This window comes from Camelus bactrianus, chromosome 34, assembly GCF_048773025.1.
Source record: "Camelus bactrianus isolate YW-2024 breed Bactrian camel chromosome 34, ASM4877302v1, whole genome shotgun sequence".
NCBI lineage: Eukaryota > Metazoa > Chordata > Mammalia > Artiodactyla > Camelidae > Camelus > Camelus bactrianus.
In genome coordinates, this window is record NC_133572.1 from 4,103,845 (window position 1) to 4,128,146 (window position 24,302).

At 52.9% G+C, this 24,302-nt stretch overlaps 1 protein-coding gene across 3 annotated transcripts in view; it reads right to left on the reverse strand.

Annotated features, from left to right (window-relative positions):
- Positions 1 to 1,934: 1,934 nt before the first annotated feature.
- Positions 1,935 to 24,302, reverse strand: part of ANO2 (anoctamin 2) — a 253,462-nt gene continuing 231,094 nt past the window's right edge. For all 3 annotated transcript variants that reach the window (XM_074357441.1, XM_074357442.1, XM_074357443.1), the window contains exons 21-25: positions 15,200 to 15,352; positions 14,776 to 14,828; positions 12,537 to 12,718; positions 4,672 to 4,777; positions 1,935 to 2,809 (exon numbers count right to left, since the gene is read on the reverse strand). In XM_074357441.1, coding sequence (XP_074213542.1) covers positions 2,537 to 2,809; positions 4,672 to 4,777; positions 12,537 to 12,718; positions 14,776 to 14,828; positions 15,200 to 15,352 — 767 coding nt within the window. In that variant the 3' untranslated portion in view covers positions 1,935 to 2,536. The remainder of the gene's footprint in view (positions 2,810 to 4,671; positions 4,778 to 12,536; positions 12,719 to 14,775; positions 14,829 to 15,199; positions 15,353 to 24,302) is intronic.

A 24,302-nucleotide genomic window follows, 5' to 3' on the forward strand; every position in this document is an offset into this window, starting at 1 on the left:
AATTTACCTCTAATTACCTGTCCGCCCTCCCCCCAAAAAAAACAAAAAAATTTTTTTAATAAAATAAATTAGGCCTGCCCCTCTCAGCCCTCTACCCAGCCTGTTCAGTCCTTTGGAAAGTTCCTCTTCCGCAGCCTAAACCCTGCCAGCTGCCTTGCGAGGCAAGCCCAACCGGTGGGCATTCCTGTAACGTGGATGCTGCCCAAACGCTGTGGGCCTGGGGGTGGGGGCACATCACAAAATTCCCAATTCACTTGTAGTGGGAAAGACGGAGACAGTCAAGGCCTTTCGAAGTTAAAATGTATACGTGGTCAGATGACATCTTCCTTCTGCGTGCGACCTGGACCCTCCCGGCCTGTCACCTCCCAGCCCCGCTGCAGCTGACCGTCATTCCCTGCTGTCTCTCTGACTCGCCCACAGGAGCAGCAGCTCCCTGCGGGCAGGACTCTGTCGCCTTGAGTGATGCAGCCCAAGTGTCTAACAACATGAGTCCGGCGCACGCAGGTGTTCAGTCCCTGCTTTCCAGTGGATGAGCCTAAATTTATGGGATTAAAAAGACTGACGAGATGTGAGGCGAGGAAAGGGGACAAGACTCCCCACGTGGCATAATTGTCCTTGAAAACACAGACGTGTGAGAGGGAACAAGAGTCTGGAAGAAACGCAGCAACTGTCGACGTGGATGATGGTTTGGGGGCTGTGGGTGAGTTTACTTTGTTCTTCCGTTTCCTAGAGACTGAATCTTTCTTGGGGGTGCAAGTGTCCCCTGGATGATCACGTAGAAATGTTTCATTTTAAAAAGAAGGAAAAGAGGTAGGGTCTTGAACCAGCCCCCAGCCACCCCTGGGCTTGGGTATGGCTCAGCTGGTGCCAAGTGGGTATCTTGGTGACGGAGGCCAGTGGACCATCACTGCTTCCCGGAAGCATCGTGCCACCCACACGGGTGGGAATCTCCATGGGTGTCCCCCGTTTATGGGCCTGGAGGCCCCGAGTCATTACTGCCCCTTGAAGTAAAATTTTCCTCCCATCGGCCACTCCATTCTCCCCAAAAAGCCAAATCCTGTTATAAGATGCTGAGATGTGTTTATACCACCGTAGGTTGAGTCTCGGCTCCAATGTTAAGCTTGAACGTTAAGGTGCGCTGTAACCAAGGTTGACTGCAGGATTACTGGTGCACGAGAGGCAGGAACAGGAGTGCCCACTGCTCTTACTAAGAGCTGTGTCTATGCCCTGATGTCCCCATAAAAGAAGGGACCACTTTTCCAGAGCAAGGGTTGGCAGGCAGTGCAATCCCCGAGGCTCCCAGCAGGAAACAAGCAGCCGCGGTGAGTGGCAGTGATGAGTGGACCAGCGGCCAGGGCTCCTGGCATCCCCGGATGTGCCGAAACCTCCAAAGGACAGCTCCCATCCCTCCTCTGCAGTATGGCCCCCCCGACGGCTTCGTTCTGACTGAGCTGGACGCTAGTCAGACTGGTGTGCAAGGGGCCGGGGCCAGGTCCGGGGGAAGGGACGGCACGACTAATGTTCAGCAGCAGGTGGGTGGAGGTGTGTGAAAGGCAGTGATACACGACGCCTGGCCTTGGCTTCCCGCTACAGCCCACAACCTCCCCGCAAAGCTCGGGAGGCTTCTACCAATCGACGGTGTTAGGTGACCTCTGGACCACCCTGGGTTTGTCGTTAATTCATACACAGAATGTCCAACCCCTCCCCTCCGGCGCCCTCACATCTCCTGTCGCCCTTATCCGACTGTGTCTATTACCGCCTGGAATACACATTCACCGGCTCACTGTCCTCCTCTCCCCAGGACGTAACTCCAGGAGGTGGGGTTTCATCTCTCGTCCTCTGCAGAATCTCTCGTCCGAGAACAATCCCGGCAGCCATGGGGGCTCCATAATTATCGGTAGGAAGTAAGAGGAGAGAATGAAAGACAGGACATGCATCTTTATAAAGAATGTTTCAATTTATTATTTTAAATCTGAACCTGCGTAAAATGATGGTTAGTTACATTTAGCTCAAAGCAACCCTGTGACACGAACTGGAGACAAGCCCAGGTCTGGACCTTTGCTCCTCAGCCTCAGATCCAGAGGCCACAGCAATCAGTCTTGGAACTTCATTTGCATCCACTGAGGCCGTGACAGTGACGCAGAGGGTTTGCTCAAAGTGATGGGGGTGGTGATCACTTACGAGGGGACTGCGCTTCTCACAGCCCGTGGCCACCCAAATGTGGGGAGGGTACCGGAGGGAGCAGGTTCATGGTGCCTGGGGACTCGGGGGGAGACCCAATTCTTTCGCTGATGGAGGCAAAATGGGGCACCAGTCCCCCAAAGGACACAGCTCCAAAGAGGACCTAAAAGAAACTCAAGCTTGAAGTTCCTGAGACATGGCATCATTGCTCTTGCCTCCTGCACCCAGTCCCTGCCTCACTCTTTCTAATCTCTCTTCACACACACGCCCTTCTCAAGAGCCCCTGGGGCCAGATCCGATGGAAGGATGCCCTGTGCGGGTCTCTGCTGCCGCCGCCCGGGTGGGGACCCCGGGCTCACACGTTGGTGTGCTGGGACCCCGAGGACACGCTGCTGCCCAGCTGGCTCCGGCCCGAGGGCGCCGGGCTGGCTGTCGGGCTACTCCTGCTGCGGCGGCCGGTGCCTGGGCTCCTCCTTGGGTGCTCCTCCATCAGCCTGAGCTTCTCGTGTTCCTCCTTCAGGAAGAAGTCCACAAACAGGCTCTTCTCCCGCTTGATCTGGTCACTGATGTCGGTGGGGATGTCCGGGATCATCCAGTCCACGAGGACACTCAGGAACATCACCAGGTTCTGTGCGAGCCAGGGTGGGAGAGAGGGGGTGGGGTGGGGGAGGCCGAGTCGCTCCACTGCCCGGGGCGGAGGGCCCGGTGGGGGGGCTGGCGGAGGGGGCGTGGTGAGCAGCCCAGACCCCAGACCCAGGGCGCAGAGGGCCCCTGTGTCGCCCCGACTCCTCTGCTGACTAGTGGGGATCCCGGCCGAGGCGCGGCGCTGTCCCTCGTGGTCCCCGCGTGAAAGTGGAGCAGGGACAGCGTCCACCTCCCGGAGCCCCGCTCCTGCACGGGCTGACAGTTGCTTCTTGCCCTCCTCCATGCCCCCAGGCGTCCTGCTCTTGCCCCCAGGCCCCAGATCATCCAGAGGAGCTGCTGTGAGTCCCGTCAGTCCCCCTGGGGCTCTCCCTGGGCCAGTCGCCCCCTCTTCCTCCCAGCTGACTCTCCGCCCCCGCATCCGAGGTGGGCCTGTGGTTTCTGCACTGAATTCTGGCCTCAGCCGGCCCCACGTTCACCATCACAGCCTCTCCGGTCACACCGCCTGCCTGGGCCCTGCGCCCTGCCCGCCTCCGTGGGTTCTGAGCTTCCGCGCACACCTGGAACTGGCTCCCTTCTCCCTGCTGAGCCACATCCCCTCCCCTGTAGACACGTGTGGGAGCGTTTCTATTCAGTGGGTGAAGATGTTCTGATGGTGCCAGCCTGGCCCACGGAAGGCCAGCTCCCTTTACACTCTGGTTCCCAATCCTTCCGCAGGGCACCCCTCGCCCCCCAGCTCTGGTCTTCTCTGCCTGCCCATCGTATGCTCAGGCGCTCCCTCCCCTCCAGAGAACAGTGATGGCCCTGAGGAGACAGAGCACTGCCATCCTCTAGTCCTCCAGGCTCTAAACCTGTCCCCTGCTTGACCTTGAACCCCGCACGGCCCTGGTGCCCAGGGAAGGCTTGGGGAGACAGTGGCCGCTCACACAGGGTCCCGAGTGCTTTCGGAGACCTGCAGCCGTTAAGCCACACACTTGCGTTTTAACCCGAGTCCTCCCGGGAGTGAAAGTGACCTGGGACGCAGGGCAGAGTGCAGGCGGGGCCGCCGGGGGACGTGTGAGCGTGTGAGCGTGTGAGCATGTGAGCGTGTGAGCATGTGAGCGTGTGAGCGTCGCTCACGGTGTCGCCCATCTCTCCGAGAAAGAATGCCCGTGCTCTCCGTGTGAAAGACGAGCTGGGGGGCTTGTCCACTTCCGGGGCCGGGGGCCGGGGGCAGGACACCTTAGAGCCCTCCAGAGACCTGCCTTCAGGGAATACCAAGCCTGGGGAGCCGATGGGAAAGGGTCTGGGCTGGACCAGCCCCGGGGGAAGGCCGGCAGGCCCCCGGTGGGAGCGGGGGCCGCAGCGTGGCAACGGTAGCCGCGGCTACTGTGGGAGACGGAGTCCCCCCTCGGGTTTGCTATTCAGCGGGGGCGGCCGGATGGCTCCAGGGCCTTTCCCACCAGACGTCTCAGGGGCTAAAACAACGCAACAAAAGAGGGGGCTAGTGGAGGGGGAAGAAAGGGTCAGAACGCAAGCCCTTTCTTGGGTGGCAAAGTCCAGGAGGGGCTGTTTGTCTGCATTTAGGCTGAGACTCTGGTTTCCCCCTCTCTCCCCACTCTTCCTTGTCTTCGGTTTAAATGGGAATGATCTCCACCCTGCCACTGGCTGCACATCTGCCCTGTAACCTTACTCTGAGCTTTCTTCTCTTTCTGCAAACCCATCCATTAACGAGAGCCCTCGTCCAGGGCAGGGGGCTCTCCCCGCAGCCTGCCGCACCCGAAGGAAGGCCCTGAAAACGCACAGACCTGGCTGTCTGCACCCCACAGCCTGGATCCTAACCGGCCCTGCCTTGTCTGAACAACTCACCTGGAAGATGATGACAAAAGCCAGACGGGCAGACAAAACAGACCAGTACTGTTTGGAAAACTCATATGGGTTCGGGGCCCAGGGCGGCTCCCGGTAATCCTTAAACCTGCCCAGAGAGAAAGGCGATGTTAAGACGGGAGGAGATGACGGAAAGGGGGCCTTTTCTGGGTGTGACCTCAGAGGTCAAAGCAGCAGGCAGGCCCCTGGCTCTCAGAATTGGGGAACAGGGGGCAGAGGCAGGAATCCCCGCTCCAGACTACGATGTCCAACAAAGCACCAAAGTCCAAAACAAGCCTACATCAGCCCAGAAATGTCCTTCCTACTGTCTCTCCAACACCCCCAGAAGCTTCCTTTGGAGTTTCCTTCTGGAGGAGCCCAAGAATCATGAGAGCATCCCAGTATGGTGGACCCATCTCGGCTCCACCAGCCCGTGGGCTCTGAGAGGGGAGGGGGGACCCCCAGACTCCGTGTCCGTGCTCTGCAGTCTGTGGGCTCAGTGAGGGTACGGATGCCAGCAGACGGTCCTGGCGTCTTCCCCAGACGGCTGCTTTGGGGCCACGGCCATGAGAGGGGCTGGCCTTAGTTCATGGCCATTTCAGACCAAGCTGAAGGCTGACGGAACTTGGGGAGGGAGGCGGTGACAGCCACAGTTGGCCAGTAGCCTCTTTTACTAAGCGTCTTTACCATCCATCCATGTGGCTTAAGAAACTGGTGCCTGGTGGGAGCTCAGAGCACGGAGCTGTCTAGGCCTGCTTCTCGCGGCTGCCGTCCCCCCAGCCTCCCGCCCTGCCTGGGATGACTCATGTCAAAAGATGGTTTATTTTCTCAGACTCACTTCTTTTTCTAAGCTTGGAAAAATGACAAGAGCTGGTACCAGAAGAATTACGCCCTGTCACGGAACTGTTTTCCCCATGGAGTTCAACACATCTTTGACGCACTGTAACTGCAAAACAAGCCCTGGGCTGGAGCAAGGGCGGCGGTGGCACTGGGCCGCCAAGCGGGCTGCGCGGCTGCCCAGGAAGGCGGGGGAGGGATTCGGTCCCCGAAGGAGCCAGGAAGGAAAACCAGCATGTGCTGCAGGCGCCGTGCGCGTCTATCCCCCAGCAAGGAGCTTTTCTGGAGGGCGGCTCATTGAACCTTCACCACATCTCACGCTGGCATGGAGAGCCCTGTGTCACCCAGGAGGAAACTGAGGCTCCGAGAAGCAAGGGGTGGAGTCCAGGTGAGAATCCAAGTCTGGCTGAATTCAGGCTTTTCTCCTACTGGCCTAAAGCTCCTCGCTGCCAGCTGCAGTTTGGGGTGGGGGACTCGGAAGTGGGTGCTCTCTGTCCCTCCCCTGCCCTGAATGAACCCGCTGCTCTAAAAGATCTGTGTAGGAGCACGAGGACTTCCAATTGCCCAAGAGGAGATGAGAGAAGAGGAGGGAAAGAAAGAGGAAGACGAAAAGAGACGCACAGAAAAAGACAGAGCCCCAGCTGCAGAGGCAGCCGCAGAGGGAGGTGACCCAAGAGGTGGGTGCCGAGCCAGGGGCTGCCCCCTCCCCACCCGACCCCCCTCTTCCAACAGCTGATCGCAGCTGTTGCAGGCTTGGTTTGACATCCGGATGAAAAGCAAAGCTAACGGCAGCCCAGCACAATAGCACGGGATTGGTCCCAGCCATCCACGGCTGAGGACAGAAACACGCCAGCTCCAGATCATCCGGCTGCGGGGAGGGAGGGAGGGTGCGGCCAAGGGAACACGGACATCCTGGGTGGGAAAAAACTCAGGCCCCTCCCACCCTCCTGCTGTCCCCCCCAAACCCCAGGGCAGGAGAGAATTTATCTCACTTTTCTCAGGACCTCTGGAGGAGGGGGTGAGGCACGCACGCACCCCGACTCCTGACTGTGGGGAAATCCTCCTCCAGGTCTAGCCCAAACCCTGCTGCTGCGGTCAAGTCCCTCTCTCTGGTGCTCCAGCTCCATCGATGGAGGAACAGCTGCTCCCTGACCTCAGGATGACAGACGCTGCTCACCCCTCTTTTTTCCCAGTCTGCAAAGAATCCGTAAATAATCTAATTCTGGTCCACTTCTGATACTGACTCACCACAGCTTTTGGAAATGTCACTTTGCCCTCCCTCAGTGTCCAAAACATGTTTTGAATCTAGCAGGCATGTCCATCTAATCCACGATCTGGGGAAAGATTAACACACAGATACGTCCAGCAAGGTCGACTTGCAACCCCACTCTGCCAACACACTAAGGGTGCCTTGTCAGGAACTACAGGGCAAGTTATGCCCGGAAAACAGCAACACGCAGTTTAATGAATGCTGCGTCTGTTCACATTTCTCTTCCCAAAGCAAACTCTAAGAGCAGTGGCCAGCTGTAAGCATGCCTCTCACGTTCATGCACATGTACGTATACATCACGGAAACAAAAATTACCCCACACCTACTTATTTTTGCTGTGTGCAGTGCACTGTTTTCTCCTATCCTCGTCTTTGAAACGCTGATCATGACCCACTAAAGTGACTTTCTAAGCCACCAACGAACTGTGAGACGCAGTTTGAAAAACACCGACTCCAGAAAGCCTCTGCCCCGGTGAGGAGTGGCTCGCGTACAGTCTAACCTAAGTTCAGATTTCGTAATCGTTGAAAGGTTTCATCCTAAGAAACCAGAAGGCACTTATTAAACAAAGAGATCATTAGTTTTAAGACTAGGAATGTCCACATAAGACAGGGTGGTTAACGGACTTGTGTCCGGCGTGGGGACAGCTGTCTGTCTATTTTGCTTCTGAGCCCAGTGCGCAGCGTCGGCAAAGGCGCGGGCTTTGGAGGCAGCAGGCGAAGGCCTGACCCCGCCCCCACCATCGCTGACCTGTGTCCTCCAGCAGCAAGTTGCCGGCCCTCTGACGGCCAGGGTCTTGACTGTTAGGGGAAGACACAGTGAGAATTAAATAAGGCAGCTCGTGTGAATGTGATTTCTGGAGGCTTCCACAGAAAATGGTTCCTTCTGGGAGAGAACGACTGGGGTGGGGGCTGAGAAGACAGTCCTCCCCTTTTATACGTACGTATATACACACACGTACATACAGAGGGAGAGTTTTATAATTAAGAAGTTCATAATTTCAAAGGAAGAATGCATCTAAATGGCAATATTCAGTTAAGCCAAGATTATTTTTATACGAAGCTTCCAGGAGCAAAACGAGAGTGTTCAGTGAGGCAGAGCCTCGTACAATCAGGGGAAGTGGCCCAGAAGTCAACGTGACACCTCGGCTGTAAAGTCGCGTTAATCTTTTACCTGGCTTTTCTTATAGTTACTAAGATGTTACCGCTGGGGGCAACTGGGTGAAGGGCACACGGGGCCTCTTTGTGCTTCTTTTTAAACTTACTGTGAATCTACAATTATTCCAAAATAAAACAGTAATTAAAAAAGAAATCTTGCAAAAAAATTTTTTTACCTAGCCTGTTCTAACACTGTGAAATAATCACATTGGGTTGAATTTATATATCATGTAAAGCAATAAGATTCCTATTAGCTCAAAATATTTTTCATTATTATAAAACAAACCCAGGAAACTACATCTTAAAGGTTCCGTAAGTTCATTTTTATGTGAAAGCAAGGGGAAGATGTCTGAGGAAGACCCACCGCGATGTGGCGACTGCTGGGAACGTGCCCGAGTCTGCGCAGGGCTGGGCGGAGGTGGGACAGAGTTGGAGAGGCTGCCGGTAACACTTAGAATTTTTGCAGAAATAAATTAGTAATATATGACATGTGTCATTGACTATTAATTATTTAAAAATAAGTAGAAAAGAATTTTTGGAGATTGTTTATTCCACATCCCCATTTCACAGATGGGGAAACTGAGATGTGGAGAGGGAAGGGAGACTCCCGGCTCCGATGTTCCCCTCCCATCCTCACCTGCAGGGTGACCAGGGACAGTGGCACCTGCACGATTCGTCACAACACAGCATCACTGAGGGCAGGAAGGTGTCGACATAGCAAGCTGAGGTCGTCAACATTTGGGGATGGAGTGTTTTAAATCACGTTTTAGCTACATTATCAACCAGTTAGTAAATGCCTCTCTCAACTCCAATCAGCAGTATATAAAAAATCTTTTTCATAGTCCCAGTGGAATGTAATGTCATATTAATGCCGAAGACAATTGCATTACTGTGTTTTCATATCTTCTGAGCTACTTGAACATGCCTTCTGAAACCGGCCTTTAACAAGGGAAAACGGCACAGGTGATTAGGAACTAACGAGGACTATATTAATACAGTGGTTAATAAGTTAGGGACAGGCATGGCCTGGGGAAGCTGGCTCTCCCTCTGGTCTCAGAGAGGAGCAGCTGAGAGGCAGCCAGGCACTGGAAGGGAACTCACAGGACTTTGGATAGGAAAGAACTTGGGCCCTGCAGAAAAACCCGCAGGGGCCACCCAAGGGTGCTGTTTCAGTGGGTTGCCCGAGCCCGGGCGGGCTCCTTCAGCTATGGGGCCCAGGTCCCCGGCCAGACCCCGCCCTGCTGGCCTCCCCACTCCCCTCCAGCCAAGCCAGGAGCCTGAGCCACCATCCAGCCTGCAGGACACAGTGGCCCCTCGACCCTGTCAAATGACCTCTCATCATGCCTGCAGACTGACATCACGGCACAGCCCTGCCGGAGCAGCTCAATGGCAGAGGCAGACTTCGCTCCAAAAACGCAGGGAATGCATCGCCAATGGGCAGCCGGAGATTCGTCCTAACTTTTACTGCTATTTTTAAGATACCTCTCTCTGGCGAGGCCGGGCTGGAGCCCGGAACCTCAGTTTTATTTGACCACATTTATCTCCAGAGGTCACTGAAAGCTAAGAATAAGAAGGGTCATGGAGTTCCCAACACTATTTGCCAGAAAATCAGGGCGAACTTTTCATTTCCCACCATGGAAGCGGTTCTGAATGCTGGCTCTGGGGCTCGTTCTAGTGCTGTCCGTGTTTCTCTCCATCTCTCCCTCTCCTGCAGTCCCATTCTCAATACCTCCCTCTCTCTTTTTCTCTCTTTCCCCCCACCCCTCCACTTCTATTTATAACAACCATTGGCAATTCTTGGCTTACAACGACATCAGTACTTTATGCCTCTGCTTCCCAAATCTCAAGAGAATTTGGCGAGCCAGACAGGTTCACATGCCACCCAGTGACTAGGACCCACCTGGGGCAGAGACTTCCATCATCAAACCTTACCCACCTAGGGAAGGCAGCCCCCAAAGTGTACAAACTTAAGATGCCACAGCCAGGTGGTACGCTGACCCCGTTCTCTTGACTTCAGCTTACACTTCAGGGTAGGGCAGCTCTTTACTGAAAACGTAACCCAGTAAGAGCGGGGAGGGTCTAGCTCAGTGGTGGACTGCATGCTTCACACGCACGAGGTCCTGGGTTCAATCCCCAGTATCCCCTCCAAGAACTCTAACCCTCAACTTTCAACATGGGGGCCATTAAAGCCCCACTGTGTTTAAGTCAGTTTATGCCACTGATAGATCTGGAAAGTATACTCATAGTATTACTGGAAGATCTGATGGTCAAGGGCAAGGTCAGAGCCCCCAGGTGCTCTGGACAGACACATGCTTCTAGACCAGCTAAAGAAACTGCTAGCCTTGCTCCCCGACCTGCCAAGGCACACTCGTGCTGCTCCCCGCAGTGCATAGGGGTCGAAGCCTGTGTCCTTGGATAGATGTGAGCTTTAGTTCAAGATCTGTCCCTGGAAACCACTGTCATCTTTCTAAGTTGAAGTTCCTTTTTATGTAGAATGAGTGGTATCTGCAAGACGATTTCTGTACTTAACGATTTTGTACATCTCACCTCCCAGTGCCCCTCGGTTTAACGTGGTGTGGGCTGACTTCACGCACCCTGCCGGAGCAGGTTTAGATGCTACCAGAAAAGGCCTCCAGCTGGTCCAGACCCTGTGTCCAGTGGATCTGCAGACCGACGTCCAGCACGCGGACAGACAGCCTGGCACGCCAGCAGTGCCCCCTGGGCAGGGCAGGGGGGTAGCAAATCCGCCTGCACATGACTGAAGTCCAAGAGTTAGACTCTTTAAAGCCCCAAGATGCAAAAGTGCCAGAAACCTCTTGGCTATATAAATCAATATCTATGAATAAATGGATCATCTGTTCTTGGATCTGACCCTGATCTTGAGCCTTTCTGGTTGGCTAGAGTTAAACCCTAAAGTTACCACTCCTGGGACCAGAATACCCTTCTATTTAAATCACATACGGGGAAGGCGGTTTAACTCAGTCATCGGGGTTGGGAAGACCAACCGGTTCCTCTCTTGCATGATCTCAGACTGAGTCTGAGCATATGCAGCCACCCTACAAACACCTGTCTTTGGGCACCGAGGTGTCCCTGCTGGGGAGGTGTGAAGACACGCCCAGGGCCCTCGCGGCTGCAAACACAGCCGGGCACTTCGGCGGCGGCGGCACTGGCAGCTTCTACATCAGACACTCTTGGGGACAACGGTTCGAGAAAGCCCCCCACTGGCCCTTCAATACATTGCTCCAGGTTTTGGCTTCTGTTGTGTCATTGTTCTTTTTTTTAAATACATGAGATCTGATCTTTGATCAGGTCCTTTGGGGGGACTATCCCGTAACCAAGGTACAAAAAGGTTAAAGCATTTATTCTCCTCTGCTCGTCTTCTTTTTATGTGCCCAGCTCGGGACAATTTTCTGTTTCTTGGCTTCAATGACCCCCTGGGCTGACGGACTGCAGTCATGACCCTAACCTGGTCCCTTCAGGAATTCCTGCTCCTCTCTCTGGGACTTAGGTGGAAACTGCCCCTTAGGTTTCCTACCATCATTTCAAATGCAACATAATTAAACTCAAATTCACTATATGTGCTGTAAAATCAGATTCTATTCGCATTTTCTCGGACCTGTCAACGGACCCATGATTTCTCAGTTCTCTGACCTGGGTCCAAACTTGGGAGATATCACTGACTCAGAGTCTCTCTTACATCTCTTGTCCCTGGCTCTGTAACATATTCTATTAAACAGCTCATCTCTCTGTCTCTTAACTCCTTCCACCACTCTCCTACCATGGTTCGCAGGTGAAGGATGTAGCACCCCAGCTGCTCCCCGTTCGTTCCCCCAATTCTAGTCCACTTTCCTCTCTGAGACCAGATTAATTTCCCTAAGCCTACACGTTCTCCTCTAATTCCCTGGCCCTAAAAAGGTCAGTTACTTCCTACTGCATCACATTAAAATTCCTGTAAGATTGCAAGACTTCCCATTAGCTACCTCATCCTACCTGTCAAGTTCAACACTGCTCTAGCTTACACGACTCCAGGAGTTTCTCTAATCTTCTGTTTCCTCTGTCATCTATTATTCTCTGTCATTATCTCCCCAGCACTCCCCTTGTGGACCACGTCGTCCAGCTCCTGAGGGTTTACCTAATGTCCCCAAGTCATCCCCACGCCCACGACCTGGCCCACGCCGACACCCCTTCCAGGACATGTTCTCTTACTGTCCCTCAGCTCCTCGGGGCCCCTCCAAGGAGCCTCCCCTTTCCATCCAGCCCCCCTGAGCTCCCTCTCCTCTGAACACTCACAGTGCTCACGGTCCACACTAGATACAATCACTGAGAAACCTGCAATGTCTTACCTGCTCTGCCTGTTTCCTTCCCAGCCCCACCCCAAACCAGCCTCTCCTTGACGGTAAGGATGGGTCTACATACTTTTTTGTCTTCTCCCTAATTGTCCAGTAAAAGGCACTCAGTATTTGTTGATTCATCAAAATTGACTGATAGTGATGGGGGGGGTAGGAGACAGAGGGAAAGGAGAATGATTAAATTCTAGGTCATCCAGATAATTACTTGGATTGATCACTTCTGGTCCTCCGCTGCCCTCCTGCTCCCGACCACTTTACCTGCAGAACTGAACCTCCTGGTCAAACTGCGAGTTCTCAGGCTGTGTGCCCGCCTTCAGCTGGCTGACGTTGAAAAAGGAGAGGGTGTGGTTGACAAAGCCGTGCAGGGTCCCGTTGTGACTGTAGGAGTACTGGTACACCAGGCGGGGGATGAAGTCGGAGGTGACGGCGATGACAAAGGCCTGGGGGCAGAACCACAAGCGCCCGAGGAATGGTCAGGATGGGTGCTCCCAGGGGCACAGGTGCATCCGGCTAAGAGGCTGTCCCCACCCACCTGGGCTCCCCCTGCAGAGACGCTGCTCTGACTGACACGGAGTCCTTTCCCCTGAGCTCATGCAGCTCACTTTCCTGGCTCTCCCATCTTGGACATGCCTAAGGAAACCCACAAGGCAGCGGCCATCACGAGAGCAAACTGCAACCACCGTAGCAAAGGATGCTAAGTCAGTTTGGACCATGGGTGCGGGAGGTGTAGATCACCTCTGAGGTGTTTGAATGGACGCTGGCATTGGGCACGCCAAAACGGAGTGGAAGATTTTCTGAGAAAATGACCAACAGTGATGAGCGTGCCCCGTACGTGTGATAGGCAAGGACACTGAATGACCAAGGACATCTAGTCCTGAGTGACCCCAGAAAGCCAGGAATACCAAGGCTGTGGTCCCACAGTCAACCTCAATCTGACCACCATCTCTCAGCCCTCGTGAGCACATATGTAACGAAATCGTCCTCTTGTCCATTTTTCTTAGAAGAAGTGAGACACGGAGAGGGGAGGGGGGGTCCTGCTGGATGGAACCGCACAACCCCGACGTGGTGCCTGGCACACCTAAGCGCTCCGTAAGTGTCTACGGCGCGAACCAAATGACACATGAATGATGGCCTGTTTGAATGTGGGGGGACTTCCTGCCAAGAAAATCTTAAATCTTTCCGGCAGGTGTCTACACTGTCCTCCACACCGACAATTAAAGCCCTTTAAAAAATGAAGTTTCGGTAGTTTTCTTCATGTGTACGTGAGTGTCCATGGCTGTAACCACTTCTGAGAATGGGGCGCTTGCTTATAACCACAGCTGCAACCCCCTTAGGACTTGCCACGTGTCCTTCCGTCATCCTGTTTAACTTCCAGAATGATCCTGTTTGGTGAGGACTAGCAACTCCCTCCCATTTTTACAGAGCAGTAAAGAAGTCTTAGGCCAGGGAAGGTAAACGTCCTGTCATTCTGTTGTCGAGAGGAAAAGGGCTTGGTACTCAGGGCCTCTTTTCTAGAAGATTCCAAAGTAGCTACGGGGAGGGAGGGTAGAGCTCAGTGGTAGAGCGCGTGCTTAGCATTCACAAGGTCCTGGGTTCAGTCCCCAGTGCCTCCTCTAAGAATAAAGAAATAAATAAACCTAAGGAAAAGGAGAAGTAGCCACAGATCCGTGTTCCAAATGGCACCCGGCTTCTCAGCCCTGAGGTGTGCGCTTCCTGCGTCAAACACTCCAAACGCGACAGGCTGACCCCCTCTGCCTGTCCTCACGCCCCTGCCACCTGGCGTGTTCCGAGCAGGGAGCCACGGCCGGCGTCAGCATTTCTCTCGCAGTGGGAAAAGGGCTCTGGCTCTCTTGATGTGCGATATGGGGGCTGAGACTTTCTTGGGAGGTGGAAGAGGGGGCCCCGCCGGGCCACGGAATGCAGACGCCAAAGGAGCTGCTGGCTCGGGCCCAGCAGGAGGTCCTTGGAAAAGTGGTCCCGTCCAGCAAGGCAGTGAAGGAGGGCGGAGCAGGCAGACCCCGCTTTTCCAGGTCCTATCTGAACCTGCACAGTCCCCGGGGATAATTCGGGTTTCACGCTGACAATTCGGAGGGGCCGTAATTAGGAGCTGCAGCCTGGGCCGGGCTCCAGGTGCGGTGTGTCCGGAGCAGAAAAAGAAAGGACAGAGATGGACAGATATGTGGAATTCCTTCCTCATTATCCTTGGCTCCGAGGAAAGATCTGATATGGACTTTTACGGCCGAGGCATGCATTCTGGTGGGTAACTACCTTTCTTTCTCCCGGCGAAATGAACGGCAAGGCTGCACAGTCTGGCGACAGTGTGGCGAGTTTGAAGACAGGTACGCACTACTATTGGGGGGTGGGGGCAGCTGCCTTAGCCAGAGCTCCAGATGGAAGGGTCTGGGGGGTTACAGGACTGCCTTCCTGCTCTGAAGACCTCAGCTCCTCTGGAAAGCCCTTTCCACAGAGCGAGGGTGTCACGAGTGCAAACACTTACATTGCTGATGACAGAGAACTTGCCGATTCCGGAGAGGATGTCAAACCAAATCCCTGTGAGACAGAAGAGAAGGGCGTCTGGCTCGCTTCAGCCCTCGGCCCAGTGATGACAAGGCCGCGGCTCAGAGCGACGCTCTGCAGGTGAGTTACCAGCGCGGCCCTGCCGGGCGCCCCAGGATGGGCTTGTCTGGACAGGCCCAGGTGCCCCGCTGCCTGGAAACCCGGGGGCAAGTGGGGCTGCAGAACGTAGCCTCCAAAGGCCTCCGTGCACCTGAGGATGCGAGGGTGAGGGGGTGACGAGGCAAAGGGACTACCCAGCCCTCTTGATTCCTGCCAGAAGGTGGGGTGGGCGGGTTAGGGGACGGGGGGAGGGTCGGAGGGAGGGCCAGGGATGGGCTGCGGTGGCCTCGGAGCAGGGCACGTACCGATGTCTTTGGTTCTCACGGCATCTGGCCGCCTCAGCTCCGTGACGAACTTCTTGGCATCGAGCCGCACTTCGATGACGTTGTTGAGGAGGGCAAACACGGGCGCCAGAGGGAAGGAGGCCACAAAGAGGGTGACAAAGCCAAACTGGATGACTGAGAGAGAGAGAGAGAGAGACAGCAGGCTTTAGACACCCCACGCCCTGCGGCTCTGGCGCCCGTCTTTTCTGCCCAGGGTCCCTCTTTCTGCCCAGGGTCCCTCTATGTGTCCTCACGGGAGGGCACAGCTCCGCGTGGGCGAGGAGCGGCGAGAAAAGGCCAAGCCTTGCCTCTTTCCTCTCCTTCACCTTTTATCTCCAGGCACCAGTCCCGGCCCCTGAACTCACAGGTCGACAAACTTCTTCAGCCAAGGTCCAGAGAGTAAAATTTTTTTTAATTAAACTTTCATTGATTTACAATATGGTGTTAGTTTCAGGTGTACAGCAACGCGACTCAGTGATTCGTGTACATATATTTGTTTACATGTATACTCTTTTTCAGATTCTTTTCAAGTAATTATAAGATATTGAATATAGTTCCCTGTGCTATACAGCAGGTCCTTGCTGTTTATCTATTTTATGTACAACAGTTTGTGTCTGTTGATCCCAAATCCCTAATTACTCTCCTGCCCCTTTGCCCTTAGGTAACCGTAAGTTTGTTTTCTGTGTCTGTGAGTCTGTTTCTGTTCTGTAAATATGTTTATTTGTATTATTTTTTAATTTCACATGTAAGTGATGTCACATATCTGTCTTTCTCTGACTGACTTCACCTAATACCATGATCTCTAGGTCTGTCCATGCTGCTGCAAATAGCATGACTTCATTCTTCTTTCCGGCTGAGCAGAGAGTAACTATTTTTCTGTTTGCAGGCCATATGGTCTCGCCATGATGTAACTCGGCCACTGCAGAGTGAAAGCAGCTGTAGACAAACGTGGACCAACAGGCTTGGTTGTTTTCCAGTAAAACTTTATTTACAAAAGCAGTAAATAAAGTGGGCTGGATTCACTGGCCAACCCCTGCCTGTCTCTTAAAAACCATCTTCCAAATGTGGCCTCTTCTTTCCCTACCTGCAGTCACTGCCTTTATTTAGAAGTGGACTCATTCATCACACCTTTATTGAGAGCGCACGGAATGTCAGGCCCTGTGCCAAGTATTTCAGGAGGCAAAGGTCTGGACCTGCCTTCCAGGAGCGGGGAGTAAAAGCAGAAGGGAGAAATGTACAAAGATGCGCAACGGGACGTCTGTGTGTCAGGAGAGAAGGAAGAATGTGCTGGAGAAGTGGGGGCCAGAAGGGGAGAGCTCAAGCCCGCTCAGGGTGGGGACTAAGGGGCATCGCCGTGCGGACACCTGAGCTTAGCCCTGAAGGAGGGGCCTGTCCTTCCAGGCTGAGAGCATCCCAAGCCCAGAAGGAGGGCAGGCAAAGGAGTGGAGGCGGCCGGTGCCAATCAGATGGCTGCAAGGAGTCCAGGCCCCCACCCTTTCTACCTGGACCACTGCCCCCACCTCCTACCTGGTCTCCTTGTCCCTGGTCTTCACACCCTTCTGCATCAGTTCAGCCCCAACTCCCCAGTGATCTGACCCCGTCACTTATCTACTCATAAGCATTTCTGTGGGCGCCCCTCTTTACTACATAGAATCCAGATTCCTGTATTGGGATACAGGTACTTGACAATCTGCTCCCAACCTGTCTCTCTAGTGGGAGTCCTGCCTCCCAATGTAATAGGAAGAGCAAATCTGACTCCATGTTAGATCTATTCCTTTAGCTCTAACCCTGTGCTTGGTCATGCTGCTTCTGCACCTTTTGTAGAAGAATGTCACCTATAGCCTGAAATAGGCTAGCCATTCTCAAGGCTCTGACCTTTAAGGGTATAACATTTTCCCATTCATATAGAGATAAAAAGCTGTGGAACAGAGAGAGTAACACTTGTCTTGTTGGAGGTTTACGGGGATGTCGTGACCTGACCTGGCTGGACAGCTGCAAGAACAAAGGATTCTGACACCAAGAAGTTTTGCAACAACCAGTCACACTCCCTCCCCTTTTTAGTTATAAAAGGAGCCTGAATTCTAACTCAGATAAGATGATTCTCCAAGACATTAGCCCCCTACCTTCTTGGTCTGCTGGCTTTTCAAGTAAAGTCGTTATTCCTTGCCCCAGCGTTTTGTCTCCTGATTTATTGGCTGCTGTGCGGCGAGCAGATCGAGTTTGGAGTCTGTAAGACCAACAGCTCCACCTTCCAGCACTCTGAGCATCCCACCCTCCAGATTTCTCCCCAAACACATCAGCGTCCTCCAGTCGCTGGGGCATAAGCACCAATCTCCAGCCAGCCAGCAAACTTCTCTGCTGCCCAAGAACATTCAAATGCCATCCCCTTGATGAAAGCCATTATCCCCTCCTCCACCTCCCACACCCTCCATTACAGCCACCACTGCTGCTGCTGTGATCAGTCTACCCATGTGTCTTTATTTCCCCCGAGGAAGGCAGGGCTCCATCCAACGTCGGGGCTCAGGACGTAGGTGCTGATGCAAATTCAGTCCTGAGTCTCAGGAAAGCCAGTCTCTTAGGACTTCCCTGTTTACTAAGTTATTTACCTTCCCTGTGTCTTAGTTAACTTCAATTGAAAGCTGTGGAAAATAATAATAGGCTGTCCTGAGGGTAAATGATACTGCACGTAAAAAGCGGTCAGGGCAACGTCACTTAATAACTGCTCCATAATGGTAGGCGTTCCGTGCACTGCTGCACTTCCTGGAGTCCACAGCAGCGAGCACGGCGTCTGTCTGCAACAGACACAAATTTAAGGTGGGTGTGAACACTGTACAAGAGTCAGGAGGCCCGACCTCCGGCCCTGGATACGTTTCTCACCAGCCACAGTTCCCTGGGCAAGTCTCTCTGTGTCAGCGGGCTTCAGCATCCTTGTCAGACCGGGTTAAATTCCCTTCAGGTCTGATTTGCTGTGATGCTGTGGGTCTCATTCTCTGGGACAAGCTTCAAGATCCTAGGACATCCAAATTAAGAATGAAGAACCAGGCTCCAAACTTCAAATTAATTAATTAAAATAAAGTGTTCAAAGAGGATTAAGCCTAACCACAGTCGAAGTTTCAAGACAGAGAACGTGCACAGAACCTTCCCGGCACAACTGCTTTTGCCTTGGCAGTTCGCTGGGGCCCCCAGGCATGGGCTCTGGCTCCTGCTGGCCCGGCGGTATCACGGCCGAGGGCCGTGGCACCTGGTGGACTTCCCGCAGGCCCGAGGAGACCAGCCACTGCCACTGGGTGACCAGACACACTGGAAGGCACAGCTCTGTCAAGGTTGGGTCCTTGGAATGACCGCCTGGCTAGCCGGCTGGCCGAAGCGGAGAAGAAATCTTCAAACACAAGCTCTGGGAGCGAGTTCAAAACGCAAGGTCTATTCCGTCTTTTAAACAAGGCTTTGCTGCGGAATTCACTCAGAGTCAGGGGTGGGGCGAGGGCAAGCGGGGGAGGAGGGGGGAGGGAATTAACGAGGAAAGCAAAACAGATGTCAGACTAGTTCTCTGAAACCTGCAAAATGCTTGTCTGTATTTACGTGCAGACATGAACGTATCTTTATCGGTGGAGCTCTAAGTGGGTCTTCTTGAGTCCAGTGAGCCCAGGTCTACAGAGCGAATGTGCTAAGTGACTTCCCCCAGCAGAATGGCTTAAAAGCTCCAAAGCCCCCATGAGGACTTTGCAGGGAGACTGACGGGGGAGGAAAGGGGCAAGTGACCTCCGAGTGACCACACGTGCACCTGGAATGCCTCCCCCACACTCACGCGAACGGCACTGAGAAATCCAGTGTCCTGCCAGGATCACGGAAAAAGAGAACTTTCCACTTACTCCCCTTCCTTTCACATTAATCCCAGGGGCAGAGACGAACCCTCTCCTCTGGGGCTGCCTGGATGGTCTGCTGCTTCACCTTCGAAAACTCTCCAGACACAGGGTCCCTGGGTCCCTCTCTATGGACACAAACAACGCCCAGTGGTGACTCGATGCTAACAGGGCCCAGAAAGCATCCCAACCCGTAACACTTCTTGTCCACTTCCCCTTGCCAGGTACGTCTGTGTGTCCAGAGCCGGATAACCTTAAGAGAGTGGACTCAGCCAAGGCCAGTGACAGCATGCGCCCGTCCCTCCTCTGTTGTTACTCCAGGCTGCCCTGGCCTGAGAGAAGCCACTCTCTGAAGATGCTCCATTGCTGCAGGTGTTGCCTGCTTGGACTGGGTACGCAGCGTAGTTCCAGGAATCAACCCAAAGAGGCCAAGACAAATAGGCAGCTTTGTTTCCTCTTGAGGAGAAGAAAATATAAAAAAACAAGCAAGTCTTGGATTTGGCATTTGTCTAGCAGACAAATGCCAAATCCAAGACTTGCTTGTTTTTTAAACATCAAAGGTCTAAGTGCTGTATCAGATGGGCATCCTTCTGGGGTCACTTCAGAGGACACAAAGATACCGGTCTTCACCAACAAGAGACTGGCTTCTAAAAACAGCCTCCACGAGCTGAAAGCAGGGCCGGAAGCCCTCCGTGAGCTGCGTTAAAGAAGCCGGCCCCGCTTGCCCGGTAACAGATTCAACCTGGCCAAGCCAGTTAGGGAGGAATTCACAAGCTGATTTTCAACTAAACCTTCACACAGCCTGCTGGAAAGGGCTCCGGTAAGTCTGAGCTGAAAGCAGGAAGACTGGAAACCCTCGTAGGACAAACCCTGTTGGCTTCTCTTCTCCATCCCCAGCAGCTGGGCTCCTTTAAAAATATGTTAACTACCAACCCTTCGCTGCCTGGTGCTGGAGACAATTAAAGCCTTGGCCTTGATTACCTGGGCTTAGGTCAACATAGCAAGGAGGAGTGGATTAAACGAAACAAGATGGCATCCAGCGAGGGCAATTCCAGGACAATCTGCTTAAAGAAGATAGCATGTTTGGTATAGAGTGAACCAGCCAGGATGGGTGGAAAACCACTGGATGGAACATGACTTGGATCTGTTATTCATTTGTTTAAACTGCTTCAGTGACCACAGCAACCTCCCCCAACAGTCACACACACGCAGACCCACACACCCTCACACACGATGCCGTCCGGATCCCTGGCGTGGCTCTCAGGGCCCTCTGTGATCTGACCCTCACTTATTTTTCCAGGTGCACACCCTCCTCGCCCACACTCTGCCTGCTTTTCAACCATTTCAAAACCATTTGTACTTCCCCAAACTCATCACGTTTGCCGTATTTCTGAGCTTTCGTACATACCACGACAATCTGCCATTTTCCTTCTCTTCTGGTCCTCTGGATAAATTACCATTTATATTTCAGGTTCAGCTCAAGCTTAACCTTCTCTCTGAAGACTCTCCCGGACCCTGCTCCCCACCCGCTACCCCCCGGAAAGCACTGGGAGCCGTGGGCACCTCTCCTCCTCCCTCCCTCCCACAATGCCTTGCACCTGTCGCTCTACTGGTTTATCTGACTTGCTCCCTGGTTCGTGAGCCCCTTGAGGCCACGGACATATCTGACGCTTTTCCGAGGCCCCACAATTTTGTGTGGTGCCTATCCCATAGCAAATGTTCAGAGGTTATCTTGTTTCATGAGCACAGACTTACTGTCACCAGCCATAAACACAAAACACACCCAGAAGAAGACAGGCGACTGAAATGTGGGGCTGGAAATCCCTGCGCTCAGTGTGAGGTGAGGCAGGACATGCGGGGCTAAGACGTCCACAGCGCAGTTCTCAGGGCTGCCATCCGCACAGACGGCTCTGAAGACGGCTGGCTGTAAAACTGGTCAGTTAGGAGGGTCTCATTCTAAAGAAAATCATTACAGCTTTCATCCTCTCCCCCCTAACCTTTTTATTATTTAGTAAAAGCAAGCTAGTCTGCTTCAGGGGGTGAAAAGCTGGAGGTTTAAGAATCCTCCACATCGTGAACCACCAGAAGTAAGGCCAGGGATTGAAGACACTGGCGTGGGTTTGTCTTCTCACTCAGGAGGCGGTGACTGAGAGGGTTCAGCCAGAAACAGCCCATTCATATCATCACTTAGGTAAAAACACAGCAAGGGAAGGTCAGCACTATTTGTGTCATCAGCCCGTATTTCCAGGCTGTGCCCAGCGCTTCCCTTCTCCTAAGGACAGGGGAAGCCGGCTGTCCTCAGCACTGAGTGTCTGGTGTGAAAAAGAATTGCAGGTGTTGATGGACCACGTAAACAGGAGACGATGAGAAGAAGGCGTCTGTGACGGTTCCTTGGCATGGACCTCTGGTGCTTAGGAAAACAGTAGAAGTCTCGACAGGATAAGAAGGGTCTCAGTGCCCATCATTCACCATTCATTCATTCTCTCATTCATCCAACCAGCATTTACTGAGCACATCCTAGATACTGGGTACCATGCTTGTTGCTAGGAAACAAAGATGCAGGGATGACTGTGTCATCCTTCCAAGAGCTCACAGGATGCAGTGGAGAAGATGGACAAGGAAGCAAATCCTGCCCGTATCTTAGAGTTAGACCGCTAATGGCAGCATTAACAGAGTGCACTGAGTCCCAGGGAAGGAGTACCTCACTCTCACCAGCGGGTCCCTGGAGGTTCCAGAGATTCATGACCCCTGGGCTTGCCTTGAAGAATAAGTAAAGAAGCATCTGAAGGTTTGCTATGCGGTTGGTAATGAAGATCTTTCCTGCAAATCCACTGATCCAAACTCACAAACTACTTAGGAAATAAAGACAAGGAGTGGAGTTCCCTTTCAATCCGCACAGTCACCTGGGGTTTATATAATGGGTTGGGCTCAGTTCAGAAACCCTGGAAGTCATCACAGGAAAGGACAGGCTTGAAGTCAAGGCTTAAGTATTAAGAGTTTACTGCAGACAAATCGACGCAGCACCAGGACAGATCTGCAAGGCACGTTTTCTTCATTTCTTTGTGATTAAGGGAGGCTCAGTCCCCACTTTTCCTCACTCCCACATGCACTGTGAAATATTAACTCCCTTCAGATGGAGAAGGGGGGAACAATGACTTCTTGAGAGTCCTGCCACTCAAAACCTCAAAGTCTAGTTATAACAGCTGATCTCAGGTTCAGAGCAGGATACAGACCAGTCCATAAGCAGCCCTCTTCGCTGCCTGGGAAACAGAGGCTAGGGTGGTGGGAGCCTTCAGGTGTGAACCCTGCTGGTGGCCACAGGACACGGCAAGAGAACGTGGTTCTCAGCCACAGGAGACTTAAAGGACTGAACACTATGGTCTTCTGGAAACCCTGCCCATTGCTCCCTTTCCATATCCTCTCAGCAAAACTCCAAACCCTCAGAGGTCGTGGAGCCTCAGCCACCGATTCCTGAACCTCCACCATGTGCAGGCAGCATGCTCTCTGGTTCACAAAATAGTCTTCAGTGCCCAGCACTATCACCTCCATTGTACCAGTGAGAAAACAGTCTCAGGGAGGTAAAACAGTGTTCCCAAGGCCACACACCTCGTAATCGATGAAGCTGGGAAACAAAGGTAGTTTGTGATGCCAACCAAGTTCAAGGTCCTTTCAGCACACAAAAATGTAAATATTCAACCCCAACGCCACGGCGTCCCTCCCCCTGTACTCTTGTTCTCACGCACCCGAGGTTTCCTTTACTGGATCTTCTCCAATCTGATTTCTGGTCTTGTCTGAGAATGAACTTTTATCAAGACTCGCATCACCATCAATCTACACAGGTATTTTCCCTTTCCAAAGTGTCTCCATCCACGGACACGGGGCTTCCGTGGCTGGGGGGACCACAGCTGTTCCCAATGTGTTCTGTGTCATTGCTCCTGTCTGCCCTGCATTTGTGGCACCTCAGAAGTCATCAGTGGACCGAGTTCAGCTTCTTAAAAGTAGAATTGAGTTTGTGAGATCTACCGATTCCTTTCTGATTTTCAGAGAAACACCTGGCAAATTTCCAGCAAACGTTTGTTGAGTGAACAAAAAAATGGCCTGGCTTACTCGCACTTCTTTACTTTTTCCATCTGCAAAATGGGACGTGAAGGCCAGTTATTCATGCATCCTTCCTCCCATCCATCCATCCATCCATCCATCCATCCTCCCGTCTACCCTGGGGTAATGCAGTCAGGGAGGCAGAAGGGCAGTGAAAATCGTTAAGATTGAATTGAAGTTCCCCAGCATCACATCACTAAGGACCTTTGCTTGCTGTCCTCCTTTGCTCTCACATCTTCCCAAAGGGCTGAGGAAAAGCCAAGGAAAAGAACACACAAATGGGTTTCTGGAGTTTGAGAAAACGGAAATAACAGAGAAAGGATAGAAAAACAAGCATGCAAACTCTGTGGACCCATACTTGGGCTACGGGTGAGCAACAGAGTTGACTCTGAGCTTCCTGGTTGAAAGAGCAAGAAGGGAAATGGGAAGGTGATCGAGATTTCAGTATTTTAACCTGAAATACTGCCTCCATTCATCCAGTCACTCAGTCGCTCCTCATTCATTTCTCAAGCACTGACTGGGCCCCTCCTACATGTCAGGAGCCTTCCAGGTGTGCTATCCAAAAGCACTCTTGCCTCTTCTCATAAGTCTCCACGGGGAAAGGGACTGTCAGGACAGATAATGACAAGCAATGTGTGCTTCCAGAGAAAAGGAGAGACATGGCCTGTGAGTCACCCTCCTTCCCAGAAATACTGGGATGAGACCCTGGATGCTGCCTGAATTGTGTTCAAATGGCATTTGGAGAAGATGGCAGGTGCCTGATTATCCAGGGGGATGACTCAGTTTGTATAAACAGGATGGCTCGGGGAGAGGAATTTCCTGGTTCTTTGAGCCATTGCCTTGGAGTGCACACTCTTGGAGTTCTGTGACAGGACAGGCAGGCTTCTGTGCTGATGTGCAGATATTCTGGAATATTTCATGGCTTACCACTAAGGCAGCCTTGGGTCTAGCTTTATACATGAGTCTCTCTTAGAAACTTGGAAATCACCCAATGTGGTCCTTACTATCCATGACCAAAGAATATGAGCATTGGAAGGCATCTTGGGTATCACCCAAGGCTCTGTCTGAGCCTCAGTCCCTTCTACTCTGTCTTCAATAAGTGGCCATTGTTCTTCGATCACTTCCAG